Source organism: Hibiscus syriacus, unplaced genomic scaffold (genome assembly GCF_006381635.1).
Source record: "Hibiscus syriacus cultivar Baekdansim isolate YM2019G1 unplaced genomic scaffold, ASM638163v2 tig00110597_pilon, whole genome shotgun sequence".
Classification (NCBI taxonomy): Eukaryota; Viridiplantae; Streptophyta; class Magnoliopsida; order Malvales; family Malvaceae; genus Hibiscus; species Hibiscus syriacus.
This window is the reverse complement of record NW_024062795.1, coordinates 4,441,484-4,466,363: the sequence shown is the minus strand read 5'-3', so window position 1 is coordinate 4,466,363 and position 24,880 is coordinate 4,441,484. Positions and strand designations below refer to the sequence as shown.

Sequence of the window (24,880 nt, the reverse complement as noted above, 5' to 3'; positions counted from 1 at the left end):
TTTTGATTGATTGAGATGTGACAATTGTTTTAATGAAGATTCATAATATAATTTTTCTTTCAAACGTGAATATCATTTAAAATTAAAAACAATATTTTATATACTCTAATAAAATAAAAACTAAACTATATATATATATATATATATATATATATATATTAAAGTTATGGTTAGATTACTAAAACAGTTGAACTTAAAAAGTTACAAATTAGTTATCAATTGTTAATTTATAAATGAAAAAAATAGAATAATAATAAATTTATTTTTTCTATTTATATATATATATATATATATATATATATATATATATATATTTAGATAGTGGTTAGCAATGTGGATCGAAAGATATGATTGTTTACTTAATCGTTAATTTTTTTTTAAGTTATGATATGGTGGTTTAAAGGGGTTATACGTAATGGTTCATGCATTACAAAAAATTATATCCATTGTTTGATAAGTAACAAACGAAATCTATTTATCAATGAAAGGTAAAATGTCTATTGGTACAATATTATCGTCCCTCAACTAATCACGAAAGAGTATATCGTCTTGACTCATCATTATCATCATCATCTAGACAATCATAGCAGACATTGTCGATGTCACCAACATTTAACCAATCGAAGCAGATGGAATATTCACTAGATATGGTTCACCTCTTTTGAGTTTACCATAAAGTTACGATACATAAGTACTATCAAAAATTCAAAATTGTGATTTGTTTTTCATATATTATTATTAACAAGTGATGCTCACTTACTAGTATCATCACCACAACCAGTCCAGTCAACAACATCATATTCATCAATGACACCTTATGATTTTTTGTAGTTTATATTTAAAGATGAGATTGTTAATCAGACACATTCACAATTGTTATTCTTTAAAGGTCAGTCATCATCGAAGGAATGAGTCATGTTGGCGAATGTATCTATCTTATCAGCATACATTAATGACAACAATAGTGGATATACTACCAACAATATTAAAAATAATAACAATAACGGTCTTGTTGAAGATCGATTAATACAAATAAATCATGCATATAAAAAACGATCATCACACCATAAAACTCATTCACGTATAAATCTTAAGAGATATGGTTTCTTATTCTTATTTTTAAGTTACATGTCAATTATAATACCTTCATTTTCTTTGAATTTCAATTTTTTTAAAAAATTTTTTATTTTTATTTAACTTAATTATTTATTTGATGTTTTTATAGTTTAGAAATTAAAAAATTGCACATACAGCCCGCATGATAAAATTTAAGAGAAAATGGAAAATCAATGGAAAAACTTTGTGGTGAAGAAGACCAAGACAGAAAGGGGTGATTTTACCGATATATCACCGGTGATCGGTAATATTACTGATCTAACACCAGTCAGACTATATTTCTCGATCTAACACCCTTAGCAGTAAAGCGCGCCCCCTGCACCACGCTATACGATGATTTGGCGCTACGTGGGGTATAGCGCGTCCCCTGCACCGCGCTATACGATGAGCTGGCGCCACATGGGTATAGCGCGGCCCCTGTAGCGCGCTATACCTATATATCTGACACGTGGGGTATAGCGCGGTGCAGGGGGCGCGCTATACCCCTAATTCACGTCCCCAACCTCCCTATAAATACCCCATCCTCAATAACTTTTATCACACCAAATTTTCTCAAATTCTCTAAATTTCTCTCAAATACTCTCTTTTTAAGGTATATTTTATAATATTTTTACTATTATGTTTTTACTTTATTTAATATTTTACTAATATAATTCTTTTTCAGATATATAATGGAAGGCAGTCTACTTCGCTCGGATAGAAATCATATATCTCTACACTTTGCTTATACGGTAACATTTTAACGTTTTAATTTAATTTAAATTATTAGTAATATTTAGTTGATTCATTTAATGCATGATTATTAGATTAAGAATTAATTTTTGTAATTATTTATTTTTAGGAGAATGACCGTGCATTAGATCCTTTTATTAGGAATCTTAAGTTAGTGATGCCCAGTCGTGTCTTGTCGTATTTAGTAGAGGTTGGATTCGGTTACATAGGTAGATATCAGGGTCACTGTAAGATAGAGCCAGACCTGATTTCTGCTTTAGTAGAGCGGTGGAGGCCGGAGACCCACACATTCTATTTTTCGTGCGGAGAGTGCACGATCACGCTTAAGGATGTTTCTATGCACCTGGGGTTTCCGGTGGATGGAGATGTGATATCGGGGATAACTTCCGGTTCTTGGACTGCTTTGTGTCGGGATAGTCTAGGACGTGTCCCATAAAATTTTATCGGAGATAGGATACCGTTAAATTGATTAGATGCCAATTTTCGGGAGTTGAGTGCAGACGCCTCTGAGGATGAGGTTAAGATGTATGGACGGGCATGCATACTGCAGCTGATAGGAGGGTTGCTGATATCGGACAAATCGCGCAGCCTAGTTCATTGCATGTGGTTGCGACATCTTAGCGACTTTCGTCTCGACGGATCATTCAGTTGGGGCTCGACAGTTTTGGCTTTGCTGTACAGGGAGATGTGTGGAGCCACTGACTACAGGCGTAATGCTATCGGTGGACGTATCCTGCTGTTGCAGTCTTGGGCATGGTATCGATTGCCCTTTTTATGTCCCGTTGTGAAGAATCCATTCGTATTTCCACTACTTCTGAGGTAATTATAAAACTGATTTTGTATATTAATAATTTTATACAGCGTATAACAAATTTTTTTTCTTGAATAGGTGGTCTACTGATAGGAAAAATCATCAGGAGCTACCTGATGATTTAGAAAAGATAAGGGTGCTAATCAATCAGAAGGCTGGCACACATGTATGAATTTTAATGTTTAAAAATTGATTTTAGATTATAGTTATATAATTAGATTATTATTTTGATAAAAATTATATATTATTTGTTTTAGTTTGAATGGGTGCCATATTCTACTGATGATGTGAGGGCGATGATCCCACCTGAGTTGAGGGGTCCATTAGATGTTTGGATGGCGATGGTCCCTCTGATCTGTTATGCGACCGTCGAGTGGCACTCCATTGATCGCGTGCTCCGGCAGTTTGGTTGTTTTCAACCAATTCTGGAAGCACCTCGCAATATGGACGAGTTGCATAGCTTAGATAGACGCGGCAAGACAGATACAGATTAGCTGGTGAGGCATCATGGGTGGGTCATATTGTGGGAGGATCGACATTGGCGTCTTCCACGTAGAGAGCCCATTTTTACTGACTTCCTGATGTATACTGAGGATTATTATGAGTGGGTTCAACAGTAACGGGAAACCGTTTCTACTTCCCGAGGATGCACGAGGGAAGATATTTCCACGACGTCGACAGAGACGTTCACCGACACAACACCATCGTCCCCCGACTCGTGGACGGAGAGCAGGTGCTTCCGGTTCATCCTCAGCTGCACAAGCAGGACCTTCCTAACAGCCACCGCAACCATATATGATGCCGTAGCCATATATGATGCCGCCATCGCCTTTCCATTACCAGATGCCACCGCCGCCTTCACCCGGTTTTATGACCCCGCCACCGTCACATATGACCCCTCTTGGAGGCTATTATGGGTCTATGTTTGCAGACCCGACTTGGGGTTCATATGCTGGATATTTGGCAGGTTCAGCCTCATCACCCATGGCACAGCACAAACACCGCCTCCTGTACAGTTTTCACACTCGGCGATGTCTGGGTTTTATGAGTTTTCCCAGTTTTCGCAGGCTGGTGGGATGGTCAGTCATACACCTCCAGGGTCCTTATTCTACAGAGGTGCTTCATCGTCATCAGCTCCTCATGTACCGCAAGATGACGACGACGACGACGATGACAATGATGATGATGACAGCGAGGAGTCAGAACCAGTGATACGAAGAAATCCTCCTCGAGACCGACAGCCACCGCCCTGCAGAACACATTCGCGTCGCATGCATCGATAGATTTTGTTTTTTTATTATATTTGTATTTACTTTATTTTGTTAAATTGTAATTTTTTTTATTTCTCATTTAATACTTACTTTATTTTGTTAAATTTGTTTGACTTTTTTAATGTATTTCAGTTCGTTTTTTTATTACCATTTAATATCAGTTATTGTAATTTGATTATCATTTACCATTTAATACTTATTGTTATTAGTTTGTTAAAATTTAATGATTGTGTTTGTTTTTTTAACCTTCATCGGTGATTATCAAAAGATATTAACTTGAAGTAAATGCAAATTAAAGTAGAAGAATTATTATTTGACAATAAAATACATCATTTCCTCATCAATTGTTACTTGATGACAACAGAAGTGGACATGTTTTTCTAGTGTGTCCTGGGTTTCTACAATCCCCACATCTTCTGCCTTGTCTAGATCTTTCTCTAATATCCATATCGTAATGAATTCGATTGGATTTTAGACAACCACGCTCCCTCAATAAACTCAAATTTGGTACAATCGGAAGCCAATCTTGAACCTCATCAGGGTCTTTGTCATTACCTATGTGGGAAACTCAAATTCGTATACCTTAAAAACTTTAGATAGTAGGTATACGGGATCCACAAAATGGTTATAGTCTTGACGTGTATGCGAGCAAGTTGTTATCACATGAGAGCATGGATACTTCAGAGCTTGAAAAAACCCGCAGTCGCACATTCTGTCCCTTAGATTTACTCTTAACGACACAGCTTCAATCCCTTGAAGAGGTCGCGGCAACTCTGTGACACGAAACATTTCATGCCTTCTAGAGAAACTTGTTACAGACATTCCATTTGATGCAGCAATTTTTTTTGTAGATCTGCAACTAATTTAGGGTGATAGACATGACCGCCTTGCATCCAGGTTTGAGCTTGTCCCCCAAGCTTCGCAAAAAGCGCCCCCAAACAAAAATATGTAGTTTTTACCAAAGCCGCTACTGGTAAGTGACGTGCACCCTTTAAGGTTGAATTGATTGCCTCTGTCAAGTTGGTCGTCATGTGTCCATATCGATATCCACCATCATATGCGTTCGTCCACATTTCTTTATCGATGAGGCTGATGTAATCATATCCTTCCTCGTTCTTCGCCTGCAACTCTTGAAACATGTATTCAAATGTTCGAGGAAGTAGTTCGTAACCTGATCAAAAAATGTATAACTTACTAACATGCTGTCTTTGCAAAATTAAAACGATAGAAAGAAAACAAACTTGCTAAGTTTCACTTACCCATGCACACAATTAATTGACGCTCATCATTCTTCTTGTATCTTCCATGGTAGTTCGCGGCAATGTGTCGAAGACAATACCTATGTTGGACAAAGGGTGATTGCCACATTGGACCCAAAGACTCCATTGTTGCTTTGATCCCAGCTTCGCGATCTGAAATGACACAGATGTTTTCCCTTGTGATAACATGTGCCCGTAAATTTCGGAGGAAAAAAGCCCAAGAAGTTGTATCTTCTCCTTCGACAAGAGCAAAAGCAACTGGAAGAATGTTGCGATTGTCATCTTGGACAACTGTCAATAATAAAACTTGCTTGTATTTTCCATACAATAAAGTCCCGTCGATCTGGACCACAGGCTTGTAGTATTTGACAGCATTAACGCACTGTGGGTAACTCCGAAAAACCCGGTAGAATTGGCATCGATCGCGAAGAACTCGATCATTATGGTATGCATAGGAGGTTTCGAAGTCCACAATTATCCCAGGATTCAACGTTCGCACCAGCCTAAACCAACCTGGAAGTTCGTTGTAAGATGCATCTCATTTGCCATGTAGTTTGACAATGGCATTTTGTTTTGCCAACCAAGCTTTATATAGGAGACAGTGTACCCATACTGCGATTGTATAGCTGAAATAAACACTGCAACAGCTATATGAGAGCTTGCTTTGACCGTGGGCATGATGGCTTGGCATATCACTTCAGAGTTCAAGTTGGGATGATCTTGGTTGACCCCTCAAGCACAACATGTGTGAGGATCGTTGTATACTGTTAGTTCCCATCTGTTGTTTTTCCTCTTCCTCTTCGATACGCGAACCATCCAATTGCATCCGTTTTCGCGTTGGGCACAGTAATATACATATTTTTCGGTCGTGGACCGGTCTACTCTGGACTGAACAGAATTACGGATGTTGTAATTTTTGATAGCCATCATCGCTTCTTCTTTGCTTGAAAACTCCATGCCTAAAGATAACTCACCATTATTTATTGATGAGTAATGCCCATAGTCACCGAGATGAGGCATATCCGCAAATTCTGGCCCGTACATTGCACCATAATCAGCTTCATACATGTGTGCAAGAGGGTCAGTTTGTGCCACATTTCCTGGAACTTCATCATCATCGGAGTTGAATTGCGGTGATTCTGGGTCAATAAATAGTCCAGTCTCAGCACCATCCGCATCAGGCTCATGAAGTGGTTCTTCTAGTGGAGATGATGGTTCCTCCATGCTCTCCACATTTAGGTTGAAGAACCTACTACTTGCACGCCTTCCCCTTGAACAGGAAGGCATATCAACATTGAGATCGAAAAAGCTCGCAGTCGAATGCCTCCCCCTAGAGCTTGAAGCCATCGCGTCAAATGGAAATGCACAGATGGTTACGTCGATGGCATCTCTATATTAAGGTCAAAGGGATTTGCAGATGAATGCCTTCCCCTTGAACTGGACGCGATGTTGCCATATGGATTGTTCGTGAACCTACCTCGGTACATATCGTAAGGAGTTGCGGATGAATGTCTCCCCATTATGGCATTAAAATCATTACACATTACTGTCGTCGGACTGTCAACTTGATCAACTTGTTCAGTCAGCCCATAGTGGGAGCTTAATGATTGACCCCGAACAGCACGCACTTGAACAAAATGTGCATACATCTCAATAGCGGCGTCTGAATAATTACTTTGAGCTTCAACCATCATTTCAACATCATCATTGTTCGAAAGTTCAAACACTGTATAAGTTAATGGCAACAATGATGTTGGAAATCTATACTGCAACGACGACACTCTTCTACTACTTCCAACATGAATCTTCCTCGAAATCTTCGCTATCAGCTCCTCAAGAGTTATGTTTCTCTTGAATGATATTTTAACACGCTCATTTGATACGAAAACAACGCCGGTTTCATCTTCTCGAATTTCACCATCATAATAAACAATAACTGAAAGTCGCGCCATTATTTGAGTTTAAAAGTGCGACACTATTAAATTTGCAAAAAAAAATAAATGAAACAAACCTGATTTAATAAATTATATATGAACGAACATATAACACAATAAAATTTTTACACATCAACGTAAATAAATTAAATAATATAATTTAATATTATTACCTGCACCGTAAAACTATTTCGACGTATGCTCCCGCTTTCCAATTTTACAAACACAAAAATTAATTGAAAATAATTAGTATAATATTTTTTTTTCAAATAATCATAATAAACAATAAATATAATAAAAAATTATAACAAAATTACTTTATAATGAAAAATCGCACGAACTTCTAAATAAAATATGAGAAGATTGCCAGAATTATTAACTCGTTGACGGAATTGTTGTATTAATTTATAATTTGAGAGGAGAGATGTGAGAAATTAACCAGCGGAGAATGGTATTTATAGTGAGGAAAGTTATACAAAACGCGGTACATGATCCGCGTTATATAAAATTATGTCAGAGTAAAGGTATGTCGCGATACCTGCCCCGCGCTATATAAAATTATGTTGGGAGTAAAGGTATAGCGCGGTTCCTGATCCGCGCTATACCCCTACGTGGCATATAGCGCGCTGCAGGGGCCGCGCTATACCCACGTGACGCCAGCTCACCGTATAGCGCGGTTCAGGGGGCGCGCTATACTTACGTGGCGCCAAATCATCGTATAACGCGGTGTAGGGGCGCGCTTTACTACTAAGGGTGTTAGATCGGGAAATATAGTCTGACCGGTGTTAAATCGATAATATTACCGGTCACCGGTGATATACTGGGAAAATCACCACGGAGAGGTAGGTGTAATTTACGTAACTGTTGCCACCTACAATTGATGCTTAATAATTCTGCAGATTTTATCCCACTTTCTTTCATACCTTGGGAGAAAATGAATTTTAAAAAATAAAGGAGAAAATGAAAAGATAAATTTAAAAATTTTAAGAATTAAATTTATTTTATTTTATTAACTATCATATTAATTTTCATTATAAATAAATAAATAATGATTTTTTATAACTTTTTAATAGTTTAAATGATCAATTTATATTTTTTTAAAATTTAAATGATATATTTAATAATTTACCTATAATCGAATGATTATATGGATAATTTAAAATAAGTGTCATTATAAATATAATAAATTGAAAAACTCTTTTTTTAAATCAAATGTCTTTGTGAATTTTTAATCAATGTATCATATAATAATTGTTATTTTTAATATTTTTTCTTAGCTTGTAAATTATTTATAGAACAAGTGATTAAAAAACTTTAAATTTATACTTTTCTTTTCTTTTAGGTTGTGCGTTTAATATTCATTACGGATACAATTTTTCTTCTTTCTTTCCTGCAGTGACAGATCCATTAAGGGCTAAGGGTGGGCACATATGTACCATGAAATATGAAATTTCTTTCGTTAGTTACTTATTTTACTTGTGTTCCCATCCTAAAATCCAAATTTTCTTCAATTAATTACCTATTTCTTTTTTAGATAAACCATTTTTATTATCCAAAGAAGCAGTAAAACTGTTACAATCAACAAGGCATACAGCCACAACCACAACCACCATTACAAAACATCAAAACCCCAACCGTTCACCTCAAATGTTCCACCTAGAACAAATCCTTATATTCACAGGATCATCCCTACCCAAATTTCTACCCTGCAATCTAATGCCAACCACACTAAAATCCCTGTGAGGCTTATTAAACAACCTAGCATTCCTCTCATCCCATACAAAATAAATGAAAGCATTCCATGCCAACTTAAGAATGGAAACGATAAGAGACTTACCTTTCAAATGATCAACCAACCAATCCATCTCCTCTTGCCAACATCGAGCCCCTATCCTCACATCACACAATTCTAGGATGGCAGCCCAAACGCCAACCGAGAAGGAGCATTCATGGAACAAATGATCCCTAGTCTCAGCCCCAACCCAGACAACAGGCAATGAGCATCAACAACCATCCCCACCCGTAAAAGCCTATCTTTAGTAGGAAGCTTCCTCTAATAGGAAGCTGCATCAAACAAGCTTTGTTCCATCCGTGAATATCCCTAAGGCCGAGACCCCCCTCTGACCGTAACGAACAAATTTGTTTCCACTTGAGCACCAACAGAAGGAAGGTTTCCCCCTTTCCAGAAGAACCGAATGCACAACTGCTCAATCCTATTGAGCACACCTTTGGGAAGCACAAGCTGTCGACACCAATAATTAGATATGTTGAATAAAACAGATTTAATAGGCTGCAATCTTCCCCCGTAACTAAGATGCTTAGCCGACCATTGCCCCAACCTCAACTTAATTCGATCAAGTAGGACAGAAAAGTCCTTCTCTGACAGCTTCTTAGTAACCAATGGCACCCCCAAATAACGCACCGGAAGCTGCCTCACCTGAAACCCGGAAGTGCGTTGAATGCTTCCCAACACCTCCACAGAAACCCCAGATGCAAACAACTCAGTTTTAGAAGCATTAAGATTTAACTCGGAATACACATAAAACTGATCAAGAACATTTTGGATCCCAATCACAGAATCTAACGAACCTTTGCAAAAGATTAATAAGTCATCCGCAGAACAAAGGTGAGTCAAAACCAACCTTTTACAACGAGGATGAAACTTGCAAAAGATTAATTATTTATTTTATCGATTATGTTGATCTGAAATTTTATTTATATTATCTATTTATACATTTTGTGTTATTAACATACATTTATCAATCTTTAAAAATATTTTTAAATTCACCAATATTTTTCTAAATATCAAATTTTTTAATTTATTAATATCTTATTAATATAATTGTTCGAATTTGAATCCCTTAAAAAAACGTGTTTTTGTTCAAAGTAAACCTTGGTTCGCGGGCAGTGTGCCCCTCGCCTGACCTTTGGTGAAGCCCAAAGGCTACTTTTGCCACGTCAACTATTACCTTCAGTAAAACGGCAACCACCAAATCCAAAACCAAACAAACGAGGATTAATTAATTCCTCCCTCTGTCCAGATACCAACTCTTATCCTATCTTCTCCAGCCACGTGTGTGTGCATCCTCCAACATTAAATTTAAATTATATAAGAATATTAAGCCAAAATTATCCTTCAAATGATGAATCAGACATCATTATTCATTATTTAATTTGTTCTATAATAAAATAAATTATAATTTTCTATTGGTCATTAGAAAACAATTATTTATTATAAAAATATTTTAAAATCAAATCGTATATTGATTAAATTTAAACATTTCTCATTAAGAAAACGTTTATAAAAAATCTTAGTTTTAAAAAACATGGGTTCTAGTGATTGTTATGCCCAAAGTTGCTGAATTATGTTAATGGAATTGTTTTTTTTAATAGTTGATTCTCAAACATGATCCACGATTTGCAGTAAAGGATTTAAAACCTTTAAGCCCCGTTTGGTTCAGGATATATTTATTTCCTGAGAGGAATATTATTTTCTTGGATGAATATACCCATGTTTGGATAGGTTGTATTACCAAGTGCCGGGAAAAATTAATACCAACAAGAAATTTTTTTACTGCATTCCCGGGAATGTCTATCCCTCCTCTCCCTTAGGTATTTACTCATTCCCGTCCCCGTTGTCTAAAATAGCCTTCTCTCTTGCCTTTCGTTCCGCTGAAATCTTCTTATTCTTCTTCTTCGATTTAGCTTAGATATTTGCTTTTGACGTTCATATTTCAGGTTTTACATATTTCTTGGTTATGAAAGAACACAAAAAAAGAACCCAGAGTGGTGCACCGCTTATCCTTCACTTCTGTGCTTCTTGGTGTGAGGCTTCAAAACAAATGGACAAAGTCTTTTCTCATCTCTCCATTGATTTTCTCAACGCTCACTTCCATAGGGTTCCTCTTCGAATTTCCTCTTCAAAGCAAATGGACAAAGTCTTCGGGCTTCGTGACCGAGTTTTGATTTTTGGTCGAAATTCCGTTATACCCATGGGAGTGTTCAGAAGAGGAACTCGTCGAGCTCTGTAAACCCTTTGGGAAGATCGTTAACACTAAGTGCAATGTCGGCGCCAATCGAAACCAAGCTTTTGTTGAATTTGTAAGCTTATAAATCCTTCCATTTTTTTTTGAAGTTCTTTGTTTATAGTTTATGGATTGCTTTGTGTCAGCGAAAAATAATGTTCAATTTGTGTTATGTAAGGGCAATCAATTGTTGATTGTCTACTATTTTGGGAATTTGATTTTCTAGTGTAAATTTCAGTGTGTTCCTTCAATTTGTCGAAGTATGAGTTCTTTTTGTGAGATTTGTTTTCTTTGCATACGTTTATATTTAGCTGGTTTTTTAATGTTTTGATGAGTAAATTTGATGGTTAATTGCATAATTGCAAAGTGTTATTATTATTTTTTAATTTGGTGGTAAATTGGGATGGGGAACTGATGCTTTTCACATTTGAAAGTGTAAAAGAAATGTTATTATGTGACCCGAGTTAGAGCAGTTTTGTCAGCAGTTGTGTGTGAGTTTATTCTTATTTGAAATCAGACACATATACAGCCTTGTAATCATATTAGAATCTTCAAGAAAAGAATGTGTAAACATTGATGTGTTACTTCACCGCCAATCGGGTTGGATTTTGAATTTTCTTGGATAATGGTTTATTTTGATTTGTTTGGGGTTAACTTATCATTTGGGTTCTATTCTTCTTCTTCTAGGTTGAATATCGATGGGTTAATTTCATGCAGTGAAATTTAGAGAATATTTGTAGGTTGATCGGTTAGTTTTTATGTTAATTATGTTACTTTTATTTTCAGGTAGACTTAAATCAGGCTATTTCGATGGTTTCATATTATGCTTCATCAACAGAGCCATCACAGGTTCGTGGAAAAAATGTATATATTCAATATTCAAACAGACATGAAATTGCCAACAACAAGAGTTCCAGAGATACCTCAGAAAATGTTTTGCTAGTTACCATTGAAGGTGTGGAAGCTAATGATGTGACCATTAAGACGATTCACTTGGTAAGTGCTTATTACTGGCATGCATTTCTCAACTAAATGCCTTCAATTGTTACAGATTCTCTATTCTATTTCTGCTATAAGAATTGGCTCTCTAGAATTTTTAAAGCCTCTTTTTGCTTCAGGTGCTCTAGATTAAGGAATGAGCATATTTGTATGACTAAATGGAGACATCTTGAATTTCTATGTCTAGACTCTAAAAGTGGCCTAATTTAGTTCATCAAAATCTTGTGAACTGCCATGTATGAAGTATCACTTCTATTTTCGTGTGTTATTTCTTCTACGACTGATGAGAGATGCTTAATTTTCTTAAATCCTGTATTTTAAGGAATATGCTTTTTAATATGAGAGCACAAAACTGTTTCTTATAGATTTAAAATGAGTTAAACAATTACCTTTGTTGGAGATTGCAGATTTTTTTATCGAAATCAGTTGAATCACATATGGTTATGCCCCTATTTATATTCCTTTGTTGGAGACAGTTTGGAAATATTATCATGTACGTCATACTCCTTTCTAAGGTCTATCTTGAGCCATGTATGCACAGGTGTCATTCTGCACTTATTTCTTGTCCATTTGGATTTGTTAACAAAGACTTTTACATTATACCTATCTTTGTGACGGTTTATAATGTTCTTTTCTTATTTGTATTTGTGATATGTACTTGTTTCTGATTTAATTTTGTTCCAGGTATTTTCTGCATTTGGTTTTGTTCACAAAATTACTACATTTGAAAAGGCTGCGCGATTCCATGTGAGATGGCAAAAGTGCATTTAGATTTTTGGATCTGTGGTGATTTCATTTTTTTCAATATGATGTTCATATTTATTGCAATTGTTGGCAGGCATTAATCCAATTCACTGATGCTGAAACTGCTTCTTCAGCGAGGAATGCCTTGGATGGTAGAAGTATTCCCAGGCATGTACTTCTTCCTTGCATCTTCTTCCTCCTTCCACACCAGCACATTCATTTTTCTCATTTCTCTAGCGTCATCTAATTCTCTTCATATTAATTATAAATGTATGGTTTGAGAATTGTAAAAAAAATTGGTTGCATGTTAATGTTCTTTTCATGATGTTGTTTAGGTACTTGCTTCCAGATCATGTTACTTCTTGTCACCTGCGAATCTCGTATTCTGCACACACTGATCTGAATATCAAGTTTCAGTCTTATCGGAGTAGGTACAAGTGGATCCATGAAAACCAAGTTGTTTTCTCATTGAAATTCACTGTTTTGGTCATGTTTATTCCTGAAATTTCAAGTAATGTGACTACTAAGCTTTTATTGTGGCATCTGATACATTGTTCATCACTTTCCGTTGGTCAAAATGAACGGTAACATCTAGAGAGTCGGTTGTATTATAATATTCTTTAATCAATAAAGTTTGAAAGCTTTTGTTTCTCTTTGTTATGTAATTCAAATCAACTGGAAACTCATATTTGCTTGATCTGTTATTTATGTTAATCAGGATGCTGCTGTATTTGAGCCCACAATTCTTTTCTCATTCTGTATATTCATTTGCAATAGCATAACTTTGTTACCCTCGTATGCTTTCTATCTCGGCCAAATTGCAATAATTATTTGACATTGGTGATTTAATTTTATACTGGTGATTTAATTTTATACTGGTGAAATAATAAGTTTTTTCACTTATTATACTGGTGATTTAATTTTATTGTTGTCAAAGATAATAAATTAGTTCTGATTAGTCCTTAGTTTATTGTTGAGAAAGAGATTACTGGAACACAATTATTTTTAGTAATTATGCTTATAAATATGTTTTTTATTATTATAATAATGATCATACCAATCAAAGTAAATATTTTAGGTTATATAATAAGGATAATCCATAGCTTGAGAAAGAAAAAGTAAATTATTAGCTTTAAATAATTTTTAAGTAAAATAATATTTTAACCAATCAAACATGGCTTTTAGATTATATAATAACAATTAAAATGATTAATTAATTGTATTTTTTCAAATAAAAATTTAATTGATCCATAAATTTTCAAATATGAAATATTTTTTGTTTAATATTGGCTTATAATTACATGTAACTTGAAACAATAAATTTAAACAATTGTACTCGTTAATAATGTGTCGGAACTAAGATTGACGAATTTAGAAATACTTCATTTGAAAGACAATTTCAACAGTAGCAATATATCATCTTTTGGTAGACTTCCAAAAATAAAGCATTTGTCTTTTGAATATTACGAATTGAACAAACCGACACATATAGTTAAATGTTGATGTAAAATTTTAATATATTTTTACATAAATTATATAAAATTTAATATTAATTAAAATAAAAATAATACATGATATATTTAAATATTCAAGTAATATATTATCAACAGATGAAATTTTTATATAAATAATTTTTATTTAAATATTTAGAATTTTACTTGTTAAAAATATAGAACAAAGACAATTTGATTAAATATACATTATAATAATCTTTTATCATTCATGTTCTTTCTCGGCCTTCAATAAATAAACAATATTTTGATTTTGAATTTTATATTTACTAAAACATACTTTTATTATATATATATATATATATATATATATATATATATATATGTATGAATATATTTGATTTGATATAAATTATATGCACATTTTGTGTTATTTTTTTATTAATATGAGGTAATTATAAAATAATATATGTATATAATTTTAAATTAATTGATAATAAACAAACATATATTCGAAAAATTTATACTCAATATCTTTAAAGAGAACAATATTATTTTTATCACTATATATAGTTTATCATATATTAAAACATATATAGATTAAATTTATCTAAATTAATATCATTATTAGTATATAATATAAAATTGAAAGACCATGACCTTCTTCATTACATTACATTTCATTATATAGTTTAAACATTATAATTTCTACATAACTTAAAATGTATTCTTCTTTAATATTAAAATTTGAAAGCATGTGGTTGAAGTTCTTTATACAAATACTCAAATATGTTCATGTTTATTATTTTCCCACTTAAGTTACATTATACGATATATAAATTACCTATAATCCTTATAGTTTTTTATAAAATAAATAATTATACCTAAATGTATTCAATTTGCAAACTTATAAAATTATCGATCAAATTAAAATTAATCACTTTTATTGTAATTTTAATATAAAAAAACCTTTATTTCCTTTATTATTCTCTTTTCTAGTGGCAGATCCATTTTTATTTGAAGGTAGATAAATGTTGATCAGAAAATTTAAAATTATTTATTTTATTATTTGTGATTATCTTGAAATTTTATTTGTACTCGTTCATATATAAAATTTTATCTTATTAATATATGTATCTACTTTGAAAATATTTCTAAATTCATCACTATTCTTACTTAAATATAGAAAAACCTATCAATAATCTCTATAACATGTGAGTAAAAACTCTAAATTGACAACCCCTTTCTCCTTTAGGTTGTAGGTTTAATAACCATTAGGAATAAGTTTTTTCTTTACCTCCTTTCAACTAACAATTGTTTAAAAAAATAAATAAAATAAATAAAATATCACATGTATTTGTAGTTTTTATTTTTTAAAGGAGAAAAAAACCTCATTAAAAATCACTTTATACGAAGATCGAATCGAAGTTCAATCGCGATAGTGAAAGGGGAAAAGAGTGTCCTAGATTATGTATTTATAGGTTGTTCTTTGTTTTACAGACATTTTCGGTCCTAATTCAACTCGACTACTCAAGCATGTAAGCCTAAAATATAACACAATCAAACGTTACCGCATAAGGGAAAAAGAACAGTTTCATTATGTCAAATAATAAAGCTACTTTATACGAGGTGACCCTACAAACTGACTACTGCTCCAAGCAGTGATGAGAGATGGCTTATTTTGCTCACGGTGTCGTCTTCCCTTTCCGTATATGAAAAAGACATGCCATCTTCCTTTAATCGGGACCGTTTTGGTTCATTTGGCATTTTAGTGAAAACAAATTCGCATGAGATTCAATTACAAAATCAACATTATCAATAATGTCTTAATTTAATGTACAGAAGATATTTAAAAAAATTTAAGATCCCATAATCAAACTTGTTTATTCTAGTTTAAATATTTTCAAATTATTTAAATTAAGCTCAAGTTTTTTATTTTTTAGTTTAAGCATTTTTTAAAATTTTTAAATTATATTATTTTAACTCATTATTTTATTCTAATTATATTGGAATATTAAAAAAGTCCGGTTTCAAAAAAAGAAAAAAAAAGTGGGGAATATACATTTAGGTCCACAAAAAGAAAAATAAAGAGGGGAACATACATTTGAATCAAAGAGAACACTTGTAATACGTCCAAACTTTATTTATTAGGAATGACGTGTCCCAAAAAAACTAAAGGGGTATAATTGTCTTTTCGAAATCAAAACCTTATCCAAATCAGTGGGTGGTGGCTTTTCATTACGGATTCATAGGGGATTATTCATTTTAATTTAATTTAATTTAATTTAATTGTTTTATTTTCACTTTATTTAATTTAACTATTGAACGTATTACTGACGTGGCTTGCATAAGGATTAATTAGTGATTACACCTCACATAATTTAATAATTTTACGATACAGAACTTCGAAAAAGAAGGGAGAAATATACAAAGTTGCGCAGCCTTATCAAGTCTGATCATCTGATGTGGCTTAACCTTTTCACCTCACTTAATTTGACCAGACCCAAATCCCTTTAAGAAGTCCACCCATTAAAAAACAATTTCAAATATTGTTAGTTATTTTTAATTTTTCATAAAAATTAACTAGTTGCCAATAAATAAATAAAACGCAATAAAATAAATGCATCGTTAAAAATCCCCTAAACCAAATAAAAAAATAAAATATATTTATACAATTGGATGAAAGATAATTTACATTTGGATAAATCATATTTATTTGGTAGTTAATCTTATCTTTATTTCTATTTTGATTATTCAATTTCAATTTTTTTGATTTTATCATTTTATTTTTTAATTTTATTTTTCTATCACTTAACTGTAAAGTATCTTTTTAAATTTGTTAATAATATGTTAAAAAATATATATTTTTCAATTTAAAATTTTAGATTCATTTTTTTGTATCGTTATTGAAAATATTTTCTGTTAGATCAAAACAGTTAGAGATAAAGAAAGAATAATATATCTCAATTTCACAATAATCTAACAATAGAGATAACATATCAAATTAAGATGATATTAAAAAATTAAAAAAAAATATCATTTTTTTAGAAAAACTAAAAAAATAGAAAAAATAAAAATATTTTGATATTAATTTCATTATGAATGAATATTTGATGACAGTCAAAAGATAATAAAAAATTAAATATTAAGACCTTATTCATCGTTATTTTTTAAAATAGTTGTACAAAAGTGATTTTGATTAGTGTTTTTAAATTATTTAATTTAGAATTTAAATATTTAATATTATCATTAATTTTTATAGAAGACAATGACTATAAATTTAAAATATACATTTAAACGATATTCAATTTTTTAATGTTATAATATAAAATATATCAATTTAAATCATAATAAAATTATAAAAAAATATTTAAAAACATTTTTTAAAATTTTATATGTTTTATGATAATATATAAATTTTAAATAATTTTTATCTAAAAAATTTGACATGAAAAGATATAAAAATTTTCAACTCATTAAATAACTTATTAATAAAATAATTATATTTTGATAAAATTATAAATTATAATAAACATATACTAATAATATAAGAAAGAAAGGTCAAGATTATAATTTGACTAAAAGTATTTTTCCAAATGTAAATACTAAAAATATTAATTTTTGTGTTTAAATTAAAAAATATTTTTTAAAATTACTTTTTCCCTAAAAGTTATTTATTTAACATTACTTGTAACTCTAAAATACTGTTAACCTCAAATACATTTTTAATAAATAATTAGTAAATATAACAAGTTAATTTTATATTTAAAAAACAAACAAGTTAATTTTACAAATTAAACTATCGAAAGTTTCTACGGAGTGACTAAAAGCGTAATTTACATATAACATTTTTTTTGTTAAATCTTCGGTTTTCCCGTATAAATCTCAACGTAAATGAAAAGCAAAAGATCATCTCATTCACGCCTTTCTTTTCCTTGCCTTGCTTTTTAGGCCTTTGCCTAGCATTTTATTTTTCCCCCTTTCATTGCTTTTTTGTTTTCTTCTTGTTTTTTCAATGGTGATAGAGGATAACGAGAGTTACGTGAGCAAAGCGAACGATTTGTCGCCGTTGCAGAGCCGGCAACAGCGGCGAAAGCTCGAGGTCTACAATGAGGTGCTCCGGCGGCTACGTGATTCCGACCTAGAAGAGTCTAATCGGCCTGGCTTCGATGACGAGCTTTGGGCTCACTTCAATCGTCTCCCTACTCGGTATCTCCTTTTTTACATTTTGTTTTATTTTTCTTGAAAATTTACCTGCATGCATAAAATACAAAAACAAATACTAGTAATATTTCTACATATTTTTCATGTTCTTTTATCCGTATCTGTTATGATAATTTTCTTTTTCTTTTTGAAAAATTTGAGATACTGAATCTCAACTTGGAGATTCCTTTTTATCCTTTTCCTCTGTTTGGTTTTTGTTCTTCGCATTTAACTTAGCTAAGGAACTGTTTGTCTTAATATTTTGTCTAAATCAGTAAGGTTTAATATGAATTTTTTGCTTAAGGTTTTGTTTTGCTTTTTAATTATTGTTTTGATTCTTCATGTTTTTTTGTTGATTTTTGGCTTGTTGCCTATAAGATCAGAAATAAGTAGAGTGAAGCAGATTTGATTCATCCTTTTCTCATTTTGTTTTGATTTAATCATTAGTTGTTTTAATTAAGCGCGAGTTTACTCATTGCAGCTATGCGTTGGATGTGAATGTGGAAAGGGCAGAAGATGTTCTTATGCACAAGATATTACTGCATTTGGCTCATGATCCTGCCAATAGACCGGCAATGGAAGTCCGGCTTGTGCAGGTGTCTTGTTCTTTCTTCTTAGGTTTCAATTTCATTACGGGGTACTATGATTTGCTTTACCTTTTCAGTACAAGTTTAAATTTGTTATGTTTCTTTGTCAAATCTTTAGAATGATGGGATGCTTATAGGTTACTGTCATGAATCATCTGATTTGGTGTACCTTGCCTTATCAGGCCTTGTAAATTGAAAGTTTTCAGGTTCCAGTTCCAATTAGCTGGTTTTTTTATATTATATTTGTTTTCAAATGTTTTGGTACTTTGTTGTGAACTTTTGTTTATAGTCAAACGCACCATGGTGGTTTCCTTCTTTTGTAGGTCCAATCTGTTTCTGATGGAAATTCAGCTGTTTCAAATCCCATGTGTGGGGAGTCTGCTCAATGTTCTCCAAAACACTCTATAAAACAGAGGTTTTATTTTAAAAACTTTGCCATCTGTGATTTACATTTCATAAAACATGTGTGGGGCTGATATCTTTTGATTTTTTCCTTTCAATATTTTTGTTGGTCATTTTGCATCTTGATTGTTGTTGGTGTCAGTGCTGACAATTTTAGCTGGCTTTTGGATTGTCAGCATACATCCGCCTCCTGCCTTTGGCTCATCCGCTAATCTGGAAGCCCTTGCACTTGAAGCAAATAAATCTCAAGATGAAGATGGTGATAGCTCTGTACATGCCAATTCACATTTTTCCCAGTATGTATTCTGTCTTTAAAAGTCCCTTGTCAAGAGCTTCCTTTGGATTTTCTTATCATTTTCCAATATTATATGCTATTTCTTTTAAATACTCAGTAGTGCATTGATAAGCTCGTCTTCAACTTTCTTACTTAGAGCCATGAATCCTCACTATCTTTAAAATATGCGGTTTAGGTGTGTTTTTGCATGTTCATGTGACGATGACATCTATCGACATATTCAACTTTTGTCCATCTTTGTTTCTGTTCACAGACTGATACATGTGTCATTATATTCTATCCATTTGGACGGCAAAATTTACTTTGTTTTCTAATTGTTGCTGATGCAGTCCCATGCATGAAATTATGTTTTCAACAGAAGACAAACCTAAACTTCTCAGTCAGGTATATATAATTTTGTTCGTCAAATAGAAATGTAAATTTTTGTGTTCATCTTGTTATTTTGAAGTTGTTGCTTTAAGAACTTGGATGGTCAACACTTGGATTTTTGGAATAAAATAATAGATAAAGAAGCATCTTAAATTCCATCTAAGCTCCTGACAATTTATACTGTTCTTAGGCTAGTCATTTTTCTTGCAGAAACAACTATTTTTATACCTTGAATTACTTCAGTATTGTGTCCTTGACCTTATATGTGAGACACAATTCAGTATTGTTTCTCATTCCATTGGATCTTGCTCGTGTGATACTTGCAGTTGACTGCATTGCTTGCTGAGATTGGGCTAAACATCCAGGAAGCACATGCATTTTCCACCGTTGATGGTTACTCCTTGGATGTTTTTGTTGTTGATGGTTGGCCTTATGAGGTACATTTCATTATAATATGTTACATATGGACATAATTTTTTTTTTGCACTGACCATTTGACTAGAATAAAAAATTACAGACCCAGTATTTTATGCTTATCTGTCAATAGAACTGTTTCTATCATTCCTTAAAAATTTTATAAACTGTCCATTTCCTCAATTTGTGATTTCTATTTGTTAATTTAGAGGGCAATTATTTTTTCCTTTCACACTCATATTAAGCTTTCAGTTAGTGAACGGCATTGGTGCTTAATGTACTTAAATGGTTTAAGCGTTTATCTACCAGAAAATTATAATATTTCTAGAACTTGTTTGACATGTTTGTGATATGAAATTGTCAGGAGACAGAGCAGCTTAAAGTTGCTTTGGAAAAGGAAGTGTTAAAAGTTGAGGTAATCCATCCATCCGTCCTATCAGCGATTCAGCATAGCTTATATTCTCTTGCACTGAGTGTGCTTATCATTTTTATGTTTCCGGATTATGCTAACATACAGGTTTATTGAGAGTCCAATTTAGAAACATGTTTGAGCTATTTGTCTTTTGTTGTTTTCTATAGCTTTTGTAATGAAGCCCTGCAAAATTATTCAGCTGTAAATAGGTCTACGGCCTTTTGAGTACTTGAAATGATTATTTATGATATCATTCTGAATTATTACTTTTCATGCACCGTTAACCCTTTTGTCACTCTTCACTGGAGGTTTACATCTGGCCAACGTCAACTAGTTCTAAGTAGTTTGATGACGGACTTTAAATCTTTATTGATTAATATGTGTCTTCTGATCTGCATAAGCTCTTTGGATGTATTACATGCTTTCAGCCGTAAGTGATTGGTACCACATTACTGCTGACATGCTGAATGTTAATAGAGAAATGGACATTTCTGTTGTGAAAGTTATAATTTTTTAGCTAAAAGATTGTATTTTATTATGAGCAACTCAAACTCAGTTTTTCTCTTTCAATTGGTTTTCTGCAGAAGCAATCTTGGTTGAAGCAACATTCCTTTTCTCCTAGGAGGGACTATGAGAAAATGGGGTCAAATGGTGATCAGAATCACGTTGCGATTCCTAGTGATGGGACTGATGTTTGGGAAATTGATCCTAGACACTTGAAGTTTGGGAACAAAATTGCATCTGGGTCATATGGGGATCTGTAAGTTAATTAATTAATTTCTTATGAAGATTCTTTTAAGCTTTCATTCATATAATATTTTTCCTTTTTATCTTTTTTAGGTTTAAAGGTACTTACTGTAGTCAGGAAGTGGCTATTAAGGTCCTCAAGCCTGAGAGTATAAATACTGATTTGCAGAAAGAGTTTGCCCTGGAAGTTTTTATCATGAGGTTCGTGATGAAATGTCTCAATGATTCTAACTTTAAATTCTAACAATATGGCATCTGCAGATTTTTTATTTTATCAAAATGTAATGCTTCTTAGTTCCAGGAATAATCTATTCTGCTCACCAACAATTTTCCTTCAAATGTGCAGGAAAGTTCGGCATAAGAACGTTGTGCAATTTATTGGTGCATGTACCAAGCCACCAAACTTGTTTATAATAACAGGTACCCTACTGATTCATTAGTTGTCTTTATTAACTTGATGAAAGTGAAATGTATGATTATTGATCTTTCTCACTTGGTTATTCTCTTGTAGTTGAAAGAAAATGCTAATGCTAGTTTTCTTTGTCTTTTCTCTCTACAGAATTTATGTCTGGTGGAAGTGTATATGACTACCTTCACAAACACAAGGGTGTTTTCAAGCTTCCAACCTTGCTTAAAGTTGCAATAGATATTTCTAAAGGAATGAACTACTTACATCAAAATAATATAATCCATAGGGATTTGAAGGCTGCCAATCTTCTAATGGATGAAAATGAAGTAAGATGATTGAAGTTACTTAAGTTTATACATCGAATTGACTTAAGCTTCTCACGAATTACTCCTTTCCTGAAACCTTTTTTGGGAACATTTTATTGTGGTCAAATTCTAATAATGGCTTTGCATTACAGGTGGTCAAGGTTGCTGATTTTGGGGTTGCTAGAGTGAAAGCTCAATCTGGAGTTATGACAGCTGAAACTGGAACATATAGATGGATGGCTCCTGAGGTGAGGTCTTATTGCAAAAGCGTTTGAAAATGTTCCATGAATATCCCTAAACTCTCCTTTGGGTGTCCCTTGAATTATAAAAAAGGATATGGTAATCATAAGCGGTGTACCATGTTCTAGAAATGTGGTTTGCCTTAATGAATGCAAGCTGATCCAGTTAGTTAATTTCCGGTAAAAGTTAATTAGAGAACTGAAATCCTTGATGAACCATGATCCAAGTTGTTTTCTTCATTTTTGACCCTAGTTTAAAGCCATGCGTTCGCTAGTTTTTTTTTTTTGTAATTTAAAGTGCAAAAGTTGTCCTCCTAGATATTAGATATTTTAAAACATTCAGGTATTGGTTTATTTGCCTCTTCATCTTCGCTTTTGTATCTTTATTATGACTAGAAAGGACAAGAGACTTGTAATCAGTTTGCTCTCTTTATTCATTCTTGCCTTTGTTTTCATCTTTAAGTAAATTGGTTATACCATTAATCCATTTGAGTTTAGATTATGTCATTCCTCCTCTAATTGGTTGTTCATCTCCTCATTTTCTTACGACAGTTCTTTTGCATTGAAGGTAATTGAACACAAGCCATATGATCACAAGGCTGATGTTTTTAGTTTTGGAATTGTACTGTGGGAATTGTTAACTGGAAAGGTATTCTCTCGGTCGCTATCTTTTCTTTGATGTGTTCGGGTTACTTATACCTGAAGATGCTTGCTGGTTTGTTTTGGTATGTTCGTTGGTTCCCCTGGTTATTTGCTTTTGTTTGCATTTTCAGATTCCATATGAGTTCTTAACCCCATTACAAGCTGCTGTTGGAGTGGTTCAAAAGGTTTGCCCTCTGTCTCTATCCATTTAATCTTAAGGTTTAGAACAGGATTACTTTTGTAGTGCTTAGACAAATGGCGGTCACTTTTGTTTTAAAATTCATATTGATTCTAGGGTCTACGTCCTACAATTCCAAAGCATGCTAACCCGAGGCTCACCGAGCTGCTCGAGAGATGCTGGCAGCAAGATCCGGCACTAAGACCCGATTTCGCTGAAATCATAGAGATTTTACAGCAAATTGCCAAGGAGGTTTGTTTTCATTCTCTGCTAATGGCCTTTTTGTTCTCTTTTATTTTCGAACAGTCACTCTCTTCCTTCTCTTAAAGCACAATCTGGACAGCGAAGCACAAATAATGAATATGAACATCAATATAGAAAGTTTAACGCTGGATAAATTTGTAAAACAGGTAGGAGATGAAGGTGAGGATCGACGGAAATCTTCAGGAGGATTTTTGTCTGTGCTTAGAAGAGGCCACCATTAAAGACAAAAGACGTTTTATACGGTAGATATGTTTATAACCTGAATATAAAGCTTTTTATAGCTATGTCGGGCAGGCCATTCCCGGCATTTTTATAGCACTGTACAGTATTTTTCATTCACTTTTTTCTCTTATGATTTATGGTCGTCTACAACCATGCATGCCAATTCTTTCAGCCAGCTGTTTCCATTGGGATATAAACGAAAGGGTACATTTTGTAAGTGTTAGCATTCGAATCTTAAACTTGTCTTACCAGTGATTTGCATTATCCGATGGGATAAGTTTCAGGTTCAATGTGAGTTTTCCTTTTATTGAACAATTTTCCCCCTTTGCTGTTAGATCAGCAATCAAGTCATTGTTTTATTTATTTATGAGCAATTAAATCATCGCTATATCAGAAGGGCGAATATTTGTTGTTCTAATGAATTAGACAATATATTATTAGAAATAGGTTTAATTTTAATATTTTATAATAATATAGATACATGAAATTTTATATTGTTAATGCATCAAATTTTAATCCTTATAAAAGATAAAATTTCATTAAAATTATTTTTATTATCCTTAAAATTTTGAATATCAAATCTTAATTGATAGAATTTTATAAAAATTACTTTAAATTTCCTTAAAATTTATATTCAACATCTTATATAAACAAAAATCAAATTTTATTTTTTTAAGTTAATTGTAGAAGAGATTTTCAAATCATTTTTGTCATTTCAAAATAATTCTTAAAGTTTAAAATAATTTATTTTAATATTTAAATTATCTATATTATTTTGCTTTTTTTTTTTTCATTTTTCGTTACCTGACTATTGTTTATACGGGTTATAATCAATCAATGATACATACCA

The 24,880-nt window shown here is 32.6% G+C and overlaps 1 protein-coding gene across 2 annotated transcripts; it reads left to right on the top strand.

The window, feature by feature from the left end:
• The first annotated feature begins 18,253 nt into the window (after positions 1 to 18,253).
• On the top strand, positions 18,254 to 24,030 carry LOC120134707 (serine/threonine-protein kinase STY46-like). Of its 2 annotated transcripts, XM_039151147.1 has the most exons (16): positions 18,254 to 18,551; positions 19,027 to 19,141; positions 19,456 to 19,547; positions 19,711 to 19,830; positions 20,159 to 20,213; positions 20,525 to 20,635; positions 20,977 to 21,027; positions 21,609 to 21,784; positions 21,865 to 21,972; positions 22,118 to 22,191; positions 22,331 to 22,506; positions 22,638 to 22,733; positions 23,293 to 23,373; positions 23,498 to 23,551; positions 23,662 to 23,796; positions 23,955 to 24,030. In XM_039151147.1, exons 1-16 carry the CDS (start codon positions 18,358 to 18,360, stop codon positions 24,027 to 24,029), a joined length of 1,713 nt encoding a protein of 570 aa, XP_039007078.1. In that variant the 5' UTR covers positions 18,254 to 18,357; the 3' UTR covers position 24,030. The 2 variants fall into 2 exon arrangements, with proteins under 2 accessions (XP_039007078.1, XP_039007079.1); XM_039151148.1 differs by lacking the exons at positions 23,498 to 23,551; positions 23,662 to 23,796; positions 23,955 to 24,030 and having other exon boundaries at positions 18,255 to 18,551; positions 23,277 to 23,373.
• The last annotated feature ends 850 nt before the right edge of the window (positions 24,031 to 24,880 follow it).

Bases quoted from the DNA above. Each gene is read 5' to 3' on its own strand.
- LOC120134707 (XM_039151147.1), top strand. From the start codon at position 18,358: ATGGTGATAGAGGATAACGAGAGTTACGTGAGCAAAGCGAACGATTTG. The intron at 19,831-20,158 runs GTATGTATTCTG...TTGCTGATGCAG, and splicing joins GCCAATTCACATTTTTCCCA to TCCCATGCATGAAATTATGT. The intron at 22,507-22,637 runs GTAAGATGATTG...TTTGCATTACAG, and splicing joins TTCTAATGGATGAAAATGAA to GTGGTCAAGGTTGCTGATTT.